Source organism: Microcebus murinus, chromosome 16, assembly GCF_040939455.1.
Source record: "Microcebus murinus isolate Inina chromosome 16, M.murinus_Inina_mat1.0, whole genome shotgun sequence".
NCBI lineage: Eukaryota > Metazoa > Chordata > Mammalia > Primates > Cheirogaleidae > Microcebus > Microcebus murinus.
Window position 1 is genome coordinate 63338838 of NC_134119.1, and position 17323 is coordinate 63356160.

General features: G+C 50.5%; 1 protein-coding gene and 1 pseudogene across 1 annotated transcript; one reads left to right on the forward strand and one right to left on the reverse strand.

Moving 5' to 3' along the window:
• Positions 1 to 12662, forward strand: part of LOC105869604 (10 kDa heat shock protein, mitochondrial pseudogene) — a 26904-nt pseudogene extending 14242 nt beyond the window's left edge.
• A 783-nt stretch (positions 12663 to 13445) lies between these two features.
• On the reverse strand, positions 13446 to 17123 carry LYPD3 (LY6/PLAUR domain containing 3). The gene is made up of 5 exons (XM_012761575.2): positions 16943 to 17123; positions 16329 to 16460; positions 15693 to 15863; positions 15282 to 15443; positions 13446 to 14132 (listed from the first exon to the last, which is right to left on the reverse strand). Exons 1-5 carry the CDS (start codon positions 17025 to 17027, stop codon positions 13636 to 13638), a joined length of 1047 nt encoding a protein of 348 aa, XP_012617029.2. The 5' UTR covers positions 17028 to 17123; the 3' UTR covers positions 13446 to 13635.
• Between the last annotated feature and the right edge of the window lie 200 nt (positions 17124 to 17323).

A 17323-nucleotide genomic window follows, 5' to 3' on the forward strand; every position in this document is an offset into this window, starting at 1 on the left:
GGCGGACTTAAAGGTGATCTGTATTTGTTGTTTGGAGAGACATTTCTACCTTGCAGCCCGAATTCCCTCTTCTGCAACTGGTTGACTGCCCTTTTTTCAAAGGGCTTTTTGCTTTACCACCCTCTGTATTTTTAAGAATGCTTTCCAGCAAGAATGTATTCATATCTTACTTATATAATTCAAATTAAATAAGCCCTTAATTAAAAACACAAACCAGGGAAGGAGAGAAACCAGCAAGGCCAGTTCAGGCAGATCCGCCTGTCCTTTTGTCACACCCGCTTTGTCGCCAACAAGCCCTGTCTGAAGCTGAAATCTATTTCTCACGCATGGAGCTCAGAGATCCAACCTTGGGGAAAATACAGGGAAGGGAATTCGTGATTTCTCCCCTCTGTGTGTCTTCATATATCTGGATTCCCCAGCTCTTTGTTTTCTTTTTTTTTTCTTTTTTTCAAGACAGAGTCTCGAGTTGTTGCCCAGGCTAGAGTGAGTGCCATGGCATCAGCCTAGCTCACAGCAACCTCAAACTCCTGGGCTCAAACAATCCTCCTGCCTCAGCCTCCCGAGTAGCTAGGACTACAGGCATGCGCCACCATGCCCGGCTAATTTTTTTCTATATATATTAGTTGGCCAATTAATTTCTTTCTATTTATAGTAGAGACGGGGTCTCGCTCTTGCTCAGGCTGGTTTTGAACTCCTGACCTCTAGCAATCCTTCCGCCTCGGCCTCCCAGAGTGCTAGGATTACAGGCGTGAGCCACCGCGCCCGGCCCCAGCTCTTCGTTTTCTTCCTCCTTTTTCTTCTTGCTCTGACTTCTGTTTTGGTGAACTGTGTCATAGGAAACATCTTAAAACTATGTCCAGTTTAATGGCTGGGCTCGGTGGCTCACGCCTAGAATCCTAGCTCTCTGGGAGGCAAAGGTGGGCGGATTGCTTGATCTCAGGAGTTCGAAACCAGCCTGAGCAAGAGCGAGACCCCTGTCTCTACTATAAATAGAAAGAAATTAATTGGCCAACTAATATATAGAGAAAAAAGTAGCCGGGCATGGTGGTGCATGCCTGTAGTCCCAGCTCCTTGGGAGGCTGAGGCAGGAGGATCGCTCGAGCCCAGGAGATTGAGGTTGCTGTGAGCTAGGCTGACGCCACGGCACTCACTCTAGCCTGGGCAACAAAGTGAGACTCTGTCTCAAAAAAACAAAACCAAAAACCAACAAAAAAACGATGTCCAGTTTAATAAGAAAATCTGGCATTTTTAATGGGAAACATAGCTAGGACTTAGAAGTAGAAACCAGGCCCTGTACGATGGCTCACACCTTGGGAGGCTGAGGCAGGAGGATCACTTGAATCCAGGAGTTTGAGGCTGCAGTGAGCTATGATCACGCCACTATACTCCACTCTGGGTCGCAGAGGGAGACCCTGTCTGGGGGTGGAGGGGAGGCTAAAAGGATATACGACAGCTAAATGCAAGGCGAGAGTTTAGACTGGAACCTTTTGCTGTAAAGGCCGTTATTGAGATGGGGACCTGATGGTAGCAATTCATCAATGCTAGTGGCTTTTATGTTTGAGGTTGTACTTCGGTTATGGAGGAGGTGGTCCTTGTTTATGGGAAACACACACTAAACATCTGTAGGTAGATGACGGGGCATAATCTTGGAATCTCACTTTTTTTTTTTTGAGACAGAGTCTCGCTTTGTTGCCCAGGCTAGAGTGAGTGCCGTGGCGTCAGCCTAGCTCACAGGTGAGCCACCCACCACGCCCGTCACATTTGCCACTGTGCAAGCAGCCACATGTGCTCGTGGCTCCCATATTGGACGGCATGGAGTATAGGCCATTTCCACCATCACAGAAACTTCTGTTGGTCAATGCCAAATCTAGATGGCTTTGAAGGACCCGAAAATTATTCTTTCTAAAGAAGAGGCTGGGTTATTCTGGATGTTCTTTGTTTTTGTTTTTTTTTGAGACAGAGTCTCGCTTTGTTGCCCAGGCTAGAGTGAGTGCCGTGGCGTCAGCCCAGCTCACAGCAACCTCAAACTCCTGGGCTCAAGCGATCCTCCTGCCTCAGCCTCCCGAGTAGCTGGGACTACAGGCATGCGCCACCATGCCCGGCTACTTTTTTCTCTATATATTAGTTGGCCAATTAATTTCTTTCTATTTATAGTAGAGACGGGGGTCTCGCTCTTGCTCAGGCTGGTTTCGAACTCCTGACCTCGAGCAATCCGCCCACCTAGGCCTCCCAGAGTGCTAGGATTACAGGCATGAGCCACCTCGCCTGAATGTTCTTTCAATTAGACAAAAAGGTGAGAGCACCCTCTGATTTGTTGTTAACAACTGCATTTAACTGTGTTTCTTTGCATGGAAGTGCTTTTGTCAGATTTTCCATGAAACTCACCAGTCAGAAGACCCTGTTGGGCCCCAGACCCCAGTTTGGGTTTCAATCTGTGGTCGTGACACCCAATAGTCCCTGAAACTCTCACCCTGTGGGAGTTTTCTAACCTATTAGGCTGAAACCCCAGTCCCTGCTTCTGTGTTTCTATGCCACCCAATGCATATATCGCTTGGGGCACTGCAAGTGGGGAAAATAGAAACCAGCAGCTACCAGTTAAAAAACGCTCTGCCCGGCTAGGACAGTTAGCCCTAGGAAGCACGTGCGGTTATGCCCACGCACAGATGACACGCCTGTGGCTCACAGCAGTGAAGTCACCTGCCCAAATCCACGCAGGTAAGACATACGGAATAGGAACTCAGACCTCTCTCACCCCGAACTCCACATCTGGCTTCTTCCTGTGATTTCCCTGTTTGAAAGCAAGCCAAGCAGAGACTGAGTCCAGCAGAACAGTAGTTCTGACTCGGCCCACTGGGAGGTTTCCCATGACGTCCATCAAGGCCGTTAGGATTCCGGTAGATTAGCCACCAGCTTCATGCCAATGACAGACAGGTCACAGGTGGGGTGGGCACCAGGAAAGAATGACGGGCATATGAGGGCAGAGGAAACGTTTAAAGAACAAAACCAAACCAGAAAAACACTAAAGAGTAAGCTGGCTAAATTTTTCCTCATCCGCTCTCTAAGCCGTCCCCAATGCACGACATTATTGCCACTGCCACGTGGGTTGAAGGTAGAGGTTTCTTTGGCTCGCCTGCTGGGGCCCTGCACTGTGACATAGGGATTTCTGTACCTGCTCCATCCCTACGGCATCCGTGGCCACGTGTGGCTATTTGAGCCATTAAAACAGGCATCCTGGGCCGGGCGCGGTGGCTCACGCCTGTAACCCTAGCACTCTGGGAGGCCAAGGCAGGAGGATTGCTCAAGGTCAGGAGTTCGAAACCAGCCTGAGTGAGATCCCATCTCTACTAAAAACAGAAAGAAATTAATTAACCAACTAAAATATATATATATATACAAAAAATTAGCCAGGCATGGTGGCACGTGCCTGTAGTCCCAGCTACTTGGGAGGCTGAGGCAGGAGGATTGCTTGAGCCCAGGAGTTTGAGGTTGCTGTGAGCTAGGCTGATGCCACGGCACTCACTCTAGCCTGGGCAACAGAGTGAGACTCTGTCTCAAAAAAAAAAAAAACCAGGCGCCCTCAAACTATGGCCCATGGGCCACATGCAGCCCACCAAGGACATTTATCTGCCCAGCCAGGGGTGTTTTTGCCGCTGCTGCCTGTCCTGCTTGACTAGTCCCCGGCCCACAGTGCGCATGTGTGGAATGTGTGCCGCACTCTCCAACGGTCTGAGGGACAGTGAACTAACGCCCCTGTTTAAAAAGTTTGAGGGGCCAGGCTTGGTGGCTCACACCTGTAATCCTAGCACTCTAGGAGGCCGAGGCAGGAGGATTGCTGAAGGTCAAGAGTTCGAAACCAGCCTGCATGAGACCCCGTCTCTAATAAAAATAGAAAGAAATTCATTGACCAACTAAAAATATATATGCAAAAAATTAGCCGGGCATGGTGGCGCATGCCTGTAGTCCCAGCTACTTGGGAGGCTGAGGCAGGAGGATCGCTTGAGCCCAGGAGATTGAGGTTGCTGGGAGCTAGGCTGACGCCACGGCACTCACTCTAGCCTGGGCAACAAAGCGAGACTCGGTCTCAAAAAAAAAGTTTGAGGACCCCTGCATTAAAACATAGCAAGTGGGGCTGAGGGGCTGAATCCTCAATTTTATTGAACTGCAATGAATTTTAACTCAAATGTAGGCAGCCACAGCTGGTTCTTGCGCAGCACTACTCGGTGGGTTGTGGAAGGGCGGGGCAGGGCCACCCCCACGGGAGCTCCCCAAGGCCTTACAGGTAAACTAGTTGTTTTAGGGGCACCCTCTAGGGTTAGATGGCCTGAGTTCAAATCCCAGCTCTGGGAAACCTTGAGGAAGTGACTTAATCTTATCTATACTTCAGTGTTTGCATCCGTCAAATGGACCAGCGGAAGAGAGCATTGCAAAATGTTATCAATTATTGAATCGAAGGGGAAGGCAAACAGGTGTTCATTGCATGATTTTTTCAACTTATCTGCGGGTGTGAAAATTTTCACAATAAAAGTTGGAAAACAAAGTGCTAACACTGTTCACCAGGGTATGCTGAGTATCCAAAGATGCAGCTAAAGTGCCCGGCACATAGAAACAATGGGTGTTTTTAAAAGTTGAACAAGCATTTACTGGGCAAATATCTACTCTCTGCAAGGTGCAAGAGACATAAAGATTTTAAAAAATAATAACTTGTCAATCATACCTTAGTAAAGTTGAAAAAAGAAATAATAACACTATTGAGTACTTCCTAGATGCCAAGGATGTCCTGTTTTATATATATATAATATATATATGAGATATAAATGAGCATATTTATATCATAAATCTATTTTTATATAAAGATAAAATATAAATATGTATAAAGACATGTGTATATGGTTCCCCTAAGCTACCATTTTACTGCATTTATTTTGTCATTCTCTTTCTATGTGTAAATATTTTTTCCTAAACAGTTTGAAAGTCACAGGCAGACATTGCCCCGGTACCCCTAAATAGGCACCAGTGTGCGTTTCCTTAAAACAAGGACATTCTCTTATATAATAGTGCGTTTATCAAACTCAAGAAACTAACATGAAAATAAACGATCGCATGTATAAACTTTATTGAGACTTTGTCAATTGCTGCAGGAAGGTCTCCTGTAGCAGAAGAAAATTCTAGGTCATGCACTGTCTTTCCACTTTCATCTGGAACAGAACCTCCATTATTCTTCGTTTGTTGTGACACTGATATTTTTGGAGAAGAGACGTCAGTTATTTTGCAGAATGTCACTCAGCTGGGGCTTGTCTGATGACATGATTACATTCAGGTCACACGTGTTTTGCTGAATTCCCCAGAAGTGACGCTGTGTCCTTTCTCCATGCCCGTATCAGGCACGGGATGCCCATTTGTCCCGTGACCAGTGGGGTTAACTCTGATCACTTGGTTAACGTGGTGTCTGCCAGGTTTTTCCTATTTTACATCACTATTTCCCTCTGGGTAATTAACAAGTATCTTGTAGGGAGATGATCTGAGACAATGTATTATCAATACATATCCTGTTACTCCTCAAACTTGCACCCACTAGTTTTAGCACCCATTAGAGAAGCTTACCTGAACCAATTATTATAATGATGGTTGCCAAATGTTCAGATTCCCTCATTCCTAATACATTCAGTAGTTGACTTTTTTTTTTTTTTTTGAGACAGAGTCTTTTTTTTTTTTTTTTGAGATAGTCTCACTCTGTTGCCTGGGCTGGATCGCCATGGCGTCAGCCTAGTTCACAGCAACCTCAAACTCCTGGGCTCAAGCAATCCCCCTGCCTCAGCCTCTGGAGCAGCTGGGACTACAGGCATGCGCCACCATGCCTGGTAATTTTTTCTATATATTTTTAGTTGGCCAATTAATTTCTTACTATTTTTAGTAGAGACGGGGGTCTCGCTCTTGCTCAGGCTGGTTTCAAACTCCTGACCTTGAGCGATCTGCCTGCCTTGGCCTCCAAGAGTGCTAGGATTACAGGCGTGAGCCACCGCGCCCGGCCTTGAGACAGAGTCTTGCTCTGTCACCCAGGCTGGAGTGCAATGGCATCATCATAGCTCATAACAACATCAAACTCTAGGGCTCAAGCGATCCTCCTGCCTCAGACTCCCAAGTAGCTGGGACTACAGACCTGCCCCACCATGCTCGGCTAATTTTTCTATTTTTAGTAGAGACAGGGGGTCTCGCTCTTGCTCAGGCTGGTCTCAAACTCCTGACCTCAAGCCATCCTCCTGCCTCGGCTTCCCAGAATGCTAGGATTACAGGCAGGAACCACCACACCTAGCCCTAAATTCCACTCTTAATTGTTATAATCACTCTTTTGCACACACCCTCAGCTTCCTGATTTCGTCCTATTCACAGGGTTATCTAGCAACCAATATGCAACATTTTACCCACATTTTACCCACTCAACCAATGTGCAACATTTTACCCACATTTTACCCACTCAACCAATATGCAACATTTTACCCACATTTTACCCACTCAATCAATATGCAACATTTTTACCCACATTTTACCCACTCAACCAATATGCAACATTTTACCCACTCAACCAATATGCAACATTTTACCCACATTTTACCCACTCAACCAATATGCAACATTTTACCCACATTTTACCCACTCAACCAATATGCAACATTTTACCCACTCAACCAATATGCAACATTTTACCCACATTTTACCCACTCAACCAATATGCAACATTTTACCCACATTTTACCCACTCAATCAATATGCAACATTTTACCCACATTTTACCCACTCAATCAATATGCAACATTTTTACCCACATTTTACCCACTCAATCAATATGCAACATTTTACCCACATTTTACCCACTCAACCAATATGCAACATTTTACCCACTCAACCAATATGCAACATTTTACCCACATTTTACCCACTCAACCAATATGCAACATTTTACCCACATTTTACCCACTCAATCAATATGCAACATTTTACCCACATTTTACCCACTCAATCAATATGCAACATTTTTACCCACATTTTACCCACTCAATCAATATGCAACATTTTACCCACTCAACCAATATGCAACATTTTACCCACTCAGTGCCCTCACCCAAGTAAGTGACCAAAGCTGGAGAAAATTCACACAACCCTGCTGAAAAATCTTACTTTAAACTCATGACTTTACAAAGGTTAAATTCAAATCCTCCAGTGGGCCCTTTCAGCGTCCGTTCACTTGCCTACTCTCCTATGTCATGTCTTCTCCACTGTCCCCAAGCTCCTGCTATCATCCCTTTGGAAAGGGATGGGGAGGGAGGAGCGGATGGGCAGGGAGAGTGGCTGGACACCAGTGTGTGTGGAGAACTCTTCACTCCTTTAGACCTCTCCCAGCACGACAGCCACCTTCTCAAGGAAGGAGCACACAGTCTATGCGGCCACCAGGAAACCCAGATTCAGCGCCAGCTGTTTATAATCACTCACGCTTGAGGCCCACGGAATGTTAAAGCTACTCATCTTGGAGCAGGCAGCAATTAGCCCATTGAGAAACTGAGTTTGGATGAGGCTCCTCCTCCTGGGAGAAGGGGTGGGGGGACATCACACCCCCACCCTGTCACAGCTGGCCCAATGTCTAAGCCACCCAAATGAGCGCTCAGAGACCCATCTCTACTAAAAATAGAAAAATTAGCCAGGTGTGGTGGTGCACTCCTGTAGTCCCAGCTACTTGGGAGGCTGAGGCAGCAGGATTGCTTGAGCCCAGGAGTTTTAGGTTGCTGTGAGCTAGGCTGATGCCACTGCACTCTAGCCCTAGTGACACACCGAGACTCTTTTGCATCTAACTCTGCAGTCTTTGATTTTTTTTTTTTTTTTTTTTTGAGACAGAGTCTCACTTTCTTGCCCAGGCTAGAATGAGTGCCGTGGCATCAGCCTAGCTCACAGCAACCTCCAACTCCTGGGCTCAAGCAATCCTGCTGCCTCAGCCTCCCGAGTAGCTGGGACTACAGGCATGTGCCACCATGCCCAGCTAATTTTTTCTATATATATATTAGTTGGCCAATTAATTTCTTCTTATTTATAGTAGAGATGGGGTCTTGCTCTTGGTCAGGCTGGTTTCAAACTCCTGACCTCAAGCAATCTGCCTGCCTCAGCCTTCTAGAGTGCTAGGATTACAGGCATAAACCATGATTTTTTTTTTTTTTTTTTTTGAGACAGAGTCTCACTTTTTGCCTAGGCTAGAGTGAGTGCCGTGGCGTCAGCCTAGCTCACAGCAACCTCAGACTCCTGGGCTCAAGCAATCCTTCTGCCTCAGCCTCCTGAGTAGCTGGGACTACAGGCATGCGCCACCATGCCGGCTAAGTTTTTCTATATATATTAGTTGGCCAATTAATTTCTTTCTATTTATAGTAGAGATGGGGGTCTCGCTCAGGCTGGTTTCGAACTCTTGACCTGGAGCAATCCGCCTGCCTCAGCCTCCCAGAGTGCTAGGATTATAGGCGTGAGCCACTGCGCCCTGCCTCTAATCCTGCAGTCTTATTTCAGCATTCTTTCTTTCATTGACTAAATTATACTTCCGTTTTGCCTATATATATTTGAATCAACATTGCCATTGTGCTGGTCTCTATGTGTGGAGCACTTCCTTTATGCCAGACACTGTACTTGACTTACATGATCAAGTTCAAGCCTCACAAGAGTGCTATGGGCAGGAACTATTACTATCTTCATTTCACAGTTAGGGAAACTGAGGCTTAAGAGAGGATTTCCCAGCACAGTTTCACCCAGAGTGACATTGCAGTGGTAGCCCAGGGAACAGAGCAGTGACAGAGCTGGGATTTAAACTGGCATCATCTCACACATGTCCTTGTGATGGGGGGGATCCTGTTCCTCTCCCAAAAAGGAGGCCGGGCGCAGTGGCTCACGCCTGTAATCCTAGCTCTCTGGGAGGCCGAGGTGGGTGGATTGCTCGAAGTTAGGAGTTCAAAACCAGCCTGAGCAACAGTGAGACCCCATCTCTACTATAAACAGAAAAAAATTAATTGGCCAACTAAAAATCTATATACAAAAAATGAGCCGGGCATGGTGGCGCATGCCTGTAGTCCCAGCTACTCGGGAGGCTGAGGCAGGAGGATCGCTTGAGTCCAGGAGTTTGAGGTTGCTGTGAGCTAGGCTGATACCACAGCACTCACTCTAGCCTGGGCAACAAAGCGAGACTCTGTCTCAAAAAAAAAAAAAAGGTACGTTGAAGTCCTAACCCCCAGTACCTGTGAATGTGACCTTATTTGGAAATAAGGTCTTTGCAGATTGAATTAAGATGAGGTCATTAGGATGGGCCTTAATCCAATATGACTTGGCATCCTGATTAGAAGAGGAAATTTGGACAGAGATTGGAGTGAGGCCTCTATGAGCCCAGGAACACCTGGGACTGCCAGAATCTGGAAGAGGTAAGATAGAAGGATCCTCCCTAGTGGCCTGGCAGGGAGCGTGGCATATTGGCCAGTATTGCATCCACCTATACATTTATTTCCGCATTTCTGATTGCCTTTGCATGTGCATTCTTTGAATTTCCTTTGAACTGGTGGCAATATTTTACCAGTTCCTTCACTAATTCAGCGAGATAAATATTTGACACATGTTTATTTTATATCTGTGTGAGATTCGTGATTTTTACCTTCTTAAAAATATTAACCTTAGGCCGGGCACAGTGGCTCACGCCTGAAATCCTAGCACTCTGGGAGGCCGAGGCAGGTGGATTGCTCGAGGTCAGGAGTTTGAAACCAGCCTGAGCAAGTCCCCGTCTCTACCAAAAATAGAAAGAAATTAATTGACCAACTAAAAATATATATACAAAAAATTAGCCGGGCATGGTGGCGCATGCCTGTAGTCCCAGCTACTTGGGAGGCTGAGGCAGGAGGATCGCTGGGCCCAGGAGTTGGAGGTTGCTGTGAGCTAGGCTGATGCCACAGCACTCACTCTAGCCTGGGCAAGAAAGTAAGACTCTGTCTCAAAAAAAAAAAAAAATTATCCTTTAACTTGTGCTTCAGCTCTGAGAGTGTGGCATCCCCCAACCCCAGACCTCAGCAGGACTCACTGGGAGGGTGGGGAGGGGACAGGTCGATAGCCCCAGGCCAATAGCCCCAGGCCAAGCGGTGCAAGAGAGAGAATCTTAAGGTCTATTCCCTGCTTTGGAACTTTGCCCAAAGAAGGGGGAAAAGCCCCCATGCAATAGAGGCCATGAAAGGAGGATTTCCAGTCTCAACGCCCTCAAAAACCCAGAAGTACTCTGACCTGCTCCAGGGAGGTGGCAAAAACAGGCCGGGTGACCAAGCTGTCAGTCTGAACCTGTGTAACACGCTGGTTAACAGCAGCTTAGCAGCTCGTGCTTGTCAAAACAAAAGTGCACCAGGCAATGAGAAACAGGCCAGACAGACTTGAACTCAAGTCTGCTGAAACAAAGCATGTCAGGCCTTTCAGGAGCTAAAGTGAAAAGGACATTGTAGATCATCTGTGTTTGTTCATTGCTTTACCCGAAAGGAAAGGGAACTTTCTTGTACCTTCCTGACAGGAGATACTTTTACAACTCAGAGCAAGACACCTACCCAGGTTAGGTTCTCACCTGCCAGGGGAAACTGTGCTATCTCCTTTGCTGTTTATTTTTTCTTTTCTTTTTTTTTTTTTTTTTGAAACAGAATCTTACTTTGTCACCCAGGCTAGAGTGCTGTGGTATCAGCCTAGCTCACAGCAACCTCAAACTCCTGGGCTCAAGCGATCCTCCTGCCTCAGCCTCCCGAGTAGCTGGGACTACAGGCATGCGCCACCATGCCCGGCTACTTTTTTTTCTATATATTTTTAGTTGACCAATTAATTTCTTTCTATTTTTAGTAGAAATGGTATCTCGCTCTTGCTCAGAGCTGGTCTTGAACTCCTGACCTTGATCGGCCTTCCAGAATGCTAGGATTACAGGCATGAGCCACGGAGCCAGGCCCTCCTTTGCTGTTTACATTTCAAAGAAATAGTTCCCACGCCTAGAGAAAGACACTTCCTGGGGGGGTAAACTGGCAGGGGACTTCTCAAGAGATTGGCATTCATCTCAAAAGGACAGAGAATGAAAAGTTTTCTTTCCTGAATGCTCTAAGAAAAGGGAGGGAAATGTTACATGGTAGTCCTGGTCTCGCTGTGCACCGCTGGCCTGCCTGGGTTCAAACCCAAGCTCCACTAATTATTAGCTGGGGGACCTAGGGCAAGTTTCTAAACCTCTCTGGGCCTAATGTTGCCAGCTTGTAAAGCGCAGGTGATTAATACTTACCTCATAGGATGGTTGTGGAGATTAAATACATTAATCCAAGTATGGTACTGAAAACAGTGCCCGGCACATAATAAATGGATTACTCACTGTGGGTCAATTACTTCGCTGTTCTGAGCCTCAGTTTCCCCAATCACCCCATCTGAGGATTTATGTGAAAAATTAAACAAGATGAGAGATGCAAACGCTGATGGCACAGGCCTGGCATCTGGTAGGACGTTCTTGACTTACTAACATTCTATGACTATAGTTACTATTACTGATGTTACACTGACATGCCTAGAGTGCATGTAGTATACAGTAAGAGCTCATGCTCTCCTTAATCTTCTGCTTTGTAACTATAATCCTTATTTCCTATTGTTATGTTGTTAGTGCTTCATACTATTCCCCATTATTAATAGGATATTGGCGATATTACTATTATTATCTCCCTGTTCCCTACATCTGATCCCCTCCCATCAAGCATTCTCAAAGCCTTGTTCCCAAGCCAGGCTTCTCCCCTCTGGGACCGCCAGGGCCAGGCCTTCATCCGACTGGAGGGGCCGGAGGAGTCCCCAACACCAGACAGAGACTAACAGCAGCACTCTCAGGCTCTTTTTTTTTTTTTTTTTTTTTTTTTTTGAGACAGAGTCTCACTTTTGTTGCCCAGGCTAGAGTGAGTGCCGTGGCGTCAGCCTGGCTCACAGCAACCTCAATCTCCTGGGCTCAAACGATCCTCCTGCCTCAGCCTCCCAAGTAGCTGGGACTACAGGCATGTGCCACCATGCCCGGCTAGTTTTTTGTATATATATTTTTAGTTGGTCAATTAATTTCTTTCTATTTTTAGTAGAGACGGGGTCTCGCTCAGGATGGTTTCGAACTCCCAACCTCGAGCAATCCGCCCGCCTCGGCCTCCCAGAGTGCTAGGATTACAGGCGTGAGCCACCACGCCCGGCCTACTCTCAGGCTCTTTACACAAATGCAGTGGGTGAAGCCACCGAAAGATCCTTAATAAACCAGATGGGAGAGTACTTGCTGCGGCGGCGGGAGTCACGGCAGGACAAGCATTTAGAAAGTTTCTTCCGCTTTTTGACCGGGTATTGTTTGAAAGGAGTGCAGCCGAAACTGTAACCAAAGGAGGCCTTATGCTTCCAGAAAAATCTCAAGGAAAAGTGTTGCAAGCAACAGTAGTGGCTGTTGGATCGGGCTCTAAAGGAAAGGGTGGAGAGATTCAACCAGTTAGTGTGAAAGTTGGAGACAAAGTCCTTCTCCCAGAATATGGAGGCTCCAAAGTAGTTCTAGATGACAAGGATTATTTCTTATTTAGAGATGGTGACATTCTTGGAAAGTATGTGGACTGAAATAAATCACTATTGAAATGGCATTGACATGAAGCTCATTCCACTGGAGTTCTGAAATCTTTCATCATGTAAATAATTTCCATGTCTCTCTTTCATAATAAACTAATGATCACTAAAAATAAATAAATAAATAAACCAGATGGGTGGCATGGAGGGTGGCGTCTGGGGACAGTGTGCACACCCAGATCAGACACGGCTTGCCTGCACCCCTCAGCATGGCTAAAAGCCCCACTCACCCCTCCATGCTGCCTGATGGTTTCCCCCATTTCCCCCTCACTCGTGGGACCACCCACAAGCTGGCTAGACACCAGGCGATTAAGGGAGATCCACCCCATGTCCCCCAGGGCTGTGGCTCTAGGTCTCAGCTCCTCTACTCTGTTGAAGGCCTAGGCCTGCCCGCCCTAGCTCAGCTTCAAGGGGTTACTGTGAGAAATGAGGTGGAAATTACTCCTTTAAGGCGCTATACAAAGTAATTAAGTCTTTATTGAAGCCTTTATGTGCTAGAAAACTAATCACACAGAGGCCTAAGGCACAGTCCCTGCCCTGGAGGAGCTCACAGTCTAGTAAGGAAGACGGAGGAGGAACTGACTCCCGGGAAGATGGGGGGACCAGCACCCCGCCACGCACCCCCCATTCCAGGCTGGCCTGAGAAAGTGAGTAAGGCAAGCTTGTCAGCCTCTCTCCCACCTTTGCTGTGACAGCTGACTTGCCTCCCGCTGTCCTAGGCGTCATGAGGGGTCCAGGGGGAGACCAGGATGAGTGGGGTACAGTTGCTGCCCTCAGAAAGCTAGAACACCCCGGCAGGATATATACAACAGTAACTTTATTTCCCGAAGCCGCAAACCAGTGCAGCGGAAGCTGGGGCTACTGGGAGACGTCGGACGGAAGACTAGTGGCTGGGCCAGCCCAGTCCAGTGGCGGGAAAGGGAAGTCATGGGAAGAGGGGGGTCCAAGGCCAGGGGAGTAGGCGAGACGGAAGTTTCCAGGTGGAGAAGCTCATAGTAGGACACCAGTGGCCAGGGTCAGTAAGAGAGCTGCCAACCCGGCCGTGGGAGCCGCAGAGCCTTTATTAGGGGTCTGCTGGCTCCCACCTTTCGTGGGATACTGCCCCAAATTACTGCGGTCCTGGTGGACAACAGCACCTCCAGCCAATCTGGACCCCTCCTTCCCTGAGCCCTCAAGCTCTCCTTCCTTTGCAGCGGTCTGGCTGGTTGGGGCTGGGGTGGGCTTGGTGGTGGAGGTGGAGGTAGCTGACGCCCGGGTGGAAGTGGTGACAGAAGTGGTCGAGGTCACAGTGGTGGCCTTTGGAGCGGGCACGAGAACAAGGGGTGGTATCCTAGACAAGAAGTAGGTCTTGTTGCGCAGATCAGAGTTACAGCGGGAGCCCTGGCAGCAGGAGCCGCTGAGTAGGAACCCCGGGCCTGTCACCCCATCCCGGGTGCATAGCTCATCCTGGACACAGCCGCGGACAGGCAAGGACACCGTCACATTAGCTGCAGGAGGGAGACACAGATAGGTCAGGGGTTGGAGGGAGGGAAGTTGGCATAGTCCGAATGAAACTTAGGGGCATCAGGGGAAGACAAGAGCAGAGAACCCCCAAAACGGATAGAGGGAGTTCTGCATCCATTAATCCAAAAATCTCAACTCAGGCCCCACTCTGAGAAACAGACACACTGTCTTTGGCACGTGGTGGACCATATTTCCCATAGTGCTTTGAGAGGGAAATCGTGCAGGCTGAACTATACGTGTGCCTTGGGACAACGTCTTGGTCTGGGACACAACACTTCTCACGAGGTCAAAGGGCAGAACGACCTTCCCCTACATCCCTCTCGCCATTGCCCCCCACCTCTCACCCCCTCCCATGTCCCCACCAAACTTCAGTCTTAGAGTCACTACATCTCCCATAGTTCACCTGGCAGAGTTCACCTGGGTGGGGTTTGAAGAACTTCTCCCACGGCTCCCTGAGGTAGGGGCCAGGACCCACCTCTCTCCTAACATTCTGGAACAAGTGTGGACCCCTCGAGTTTTAAGGGCTCAGAACTAGATTCCTCTCGGTGCCTGGGTAGGAGCTTAGAGGCTTAAATACATTTCCCATGGCATGTCCTCCTGTTCTGTACCTGGCAGTCCTCTATGGAAATGCATTCCCCCCCAAAATAACTCTGAGACAAAAGCAATATCCCCAGTGCTATATTGGGGGAAGAGACTGCATTTCCCATGATGCTCTACAACAGCGGTCCCCAGCCTTTTTGGCACCAGGGACCAGTTTCATGGGAGACAATTTTTCCATGGAAGGGGGTTTGGGGAGACCGGGAGGGGGAGGCGGGACTCAGGCGGTGACGCGAGCGACCGGGAGCAGAGCTGCGTTGCTCGCCTGCCACTCGGCTGCTACAGTGCGGCCCATGGGAAGACAATTTTTCCACGCATGGGGCGGGGTGGGGGCGGGAAACGGGGAGGCGGAGCTCAGGCGGCGTTGCGCGGCCCGGAGTTTGGGATCGAAGCGCTCCCAGAGAGACACTTAGCCTGCAGTTCCCAGAATGCGTCGGACGCGGGGGACCCTATGGGTAAAGGGCTCCCCACCGCCCGGGACGCCTCAGAAGGGCTACGACAATTCCCGCAGGGCCGGTGCTCCGGGGCTCGCTCACCTGCCGTCAAGGTGACGTTGCCATCAAAGCAGCCTTTGTAGACGCGGTCGCCGGCGTTGTAGCAGCTCACCACGGGCGGCGCGGTGCCCTGGCACGCCTCGCGGCTCAGCCCCACGCAGCTGTAGCACTCGGCGCCGTTGGACTCGTACGCGCTCTCGTTGCCTGCGGGGGACAGCGAGCAAGGGAAGGGGTCAGAGGAGTCTGGCACCGCGGCCCAGCCGCTAGCCCCGCCTCCAGGGCGTGGCCACGCTCCCTCGGTGACCCCGCCCACTGGCTCATAGCCCCGCCCCCAGCGCGCAACCTCCGCTTGCCTCCCGCAATGAAGCCCCGCCTGCGGCTTCTTGGCCCCGCCCCTTAGAGCGTGGCCCCGCCCCCAGCCTGTAGCCCCGCCCCGGGCCCGCCCCCACCGACCTGCGGGGTTGAGCGAGCGCGAGGTGAGGTTGAGCTTGGAGTTGCAGCGGTCCTGCGCGCACTGGTGCAGCTGGATGAAGGCCAGAAGCCCGTGCAGGTCCAGTCCGCGGTCATTCTTGCCGGGGAGTCCCGAACCGCAACCTCGTACTGCCACTGAGAATTGTCCGTGGACTGTGGAGAGCGGGGGTGGGGGTCAGAGGGGCGGGGCCTGGGGCGGGGCCTCGAATGGGACAACACCCGGGAACAGACAGGCTGGGCTTGGCTGGCGGGGCCGGCGAAGACAGATCCGAGGGGAAAGAACCGCAGAAGGACAGAGGGGCGGGGTCATAGAGTGTGAACCTCTAAGAGCTGCGTCCCAGGCGACAGAGGGTGACACCCAGGGATACGGAGGTCTCAGTGGCGGAGCAGAAAGGGTGGATAGGATGTGCCCGCGTCCCAGCCCGGAACCCCTCCAACCCCTGCTGGAGAAGGCCAGGCCCGGACCGAGGGGCGAGGGTGTGTCGAGGGGTCCAGGCCAGGCTGAAAGGGGGGATGGACCCTCATTAAAGGGGTGTGGCCGGGTTCAGAGAGGACTGGAAGAGGCGGGGATGGGCTGCAGGAGCCCGAGGGGTGCGCTGGACCAGGGGTCCCACTCACTGGTCTCCACCGCCCCCACGGCCTCTGTGCAGACGTCCACGCCCGGCGCGCACTTCACCGTCTTCATCTTGTGCGGAGAGCAGCCCTCATCCGCCTTCTGCACGCAGCTGTAGCACTCCAGGGCCTGCGCTCCTGTGGGCGCGGAGTCCCGAGTGATCTGGGCAAAGCCTACTCCCCCAGCAGAGAAATGGTCCTTCCCACGCCCTCCGTCCCCGGGATGAGACAGTCGTGCTGCACACACTTTTCCAGGGCAGAAGTAGGGAAAACCTTCCCGCGAATCCGGGGACGCGAGATACACTGCACCCTTTTCCTTCGTGCCCTGACGCCTATGATGGGAGCTTCCTGCCCACAGCCCCGCGAGCCCACCGTCGCCGATCCCTGCCGTGGAGCCCCTCATGCCAGGGCAGGGAGGACGTCTTCTCACGCTTCTCTGCTCCGGATGGGAGAACTCTGCCCATAGCCCCTCCGCCCGGGGCAGGGGAACTTTGCCCCAGTCCTCGCTGCCCACAGAGTGGGAGATGCTTCCCACAGCCCTTTCTGTAGGGGGCTGGGGCCGCCTCCTCCCTCAGAGCCCCCACTCTGTCCCCTCCGCCGCCTCCTGGCCGCAGACCCACCTTGGTGAGGCAGCAGCGGCAGCAGCAGCAGCCACCCTGTAGCCCAGATCACTGCCTGGGCACCTGCTTTCCTGGCGGGGTCCATGGCTCCGTCCTGCTCCCTCGGCGTCCCCCCTGGGTGTGCCGCCTCCCAGCCCGGGCCCTCTTACCTGAGCCCAGGATGAGTAACCTACCCTCGGGCAACGCTGGCCTTGCCCAACCGGGCCAAGTCAGCGTCCGCCGTGGGGCGGGGCCCCGCCCCTAGATGCGTCACCCAGAGGGAGCGCAGCCCCTGCCCCATGCGCTTGCTAAGGAGGGAGGAAAGGGCGGGCGTCCGGGCTCCCTGACGGTGCATGGGAGAAAGTCTGTGTGTGTTTGGGGAGTCGCGGTGGGGACAGAGAG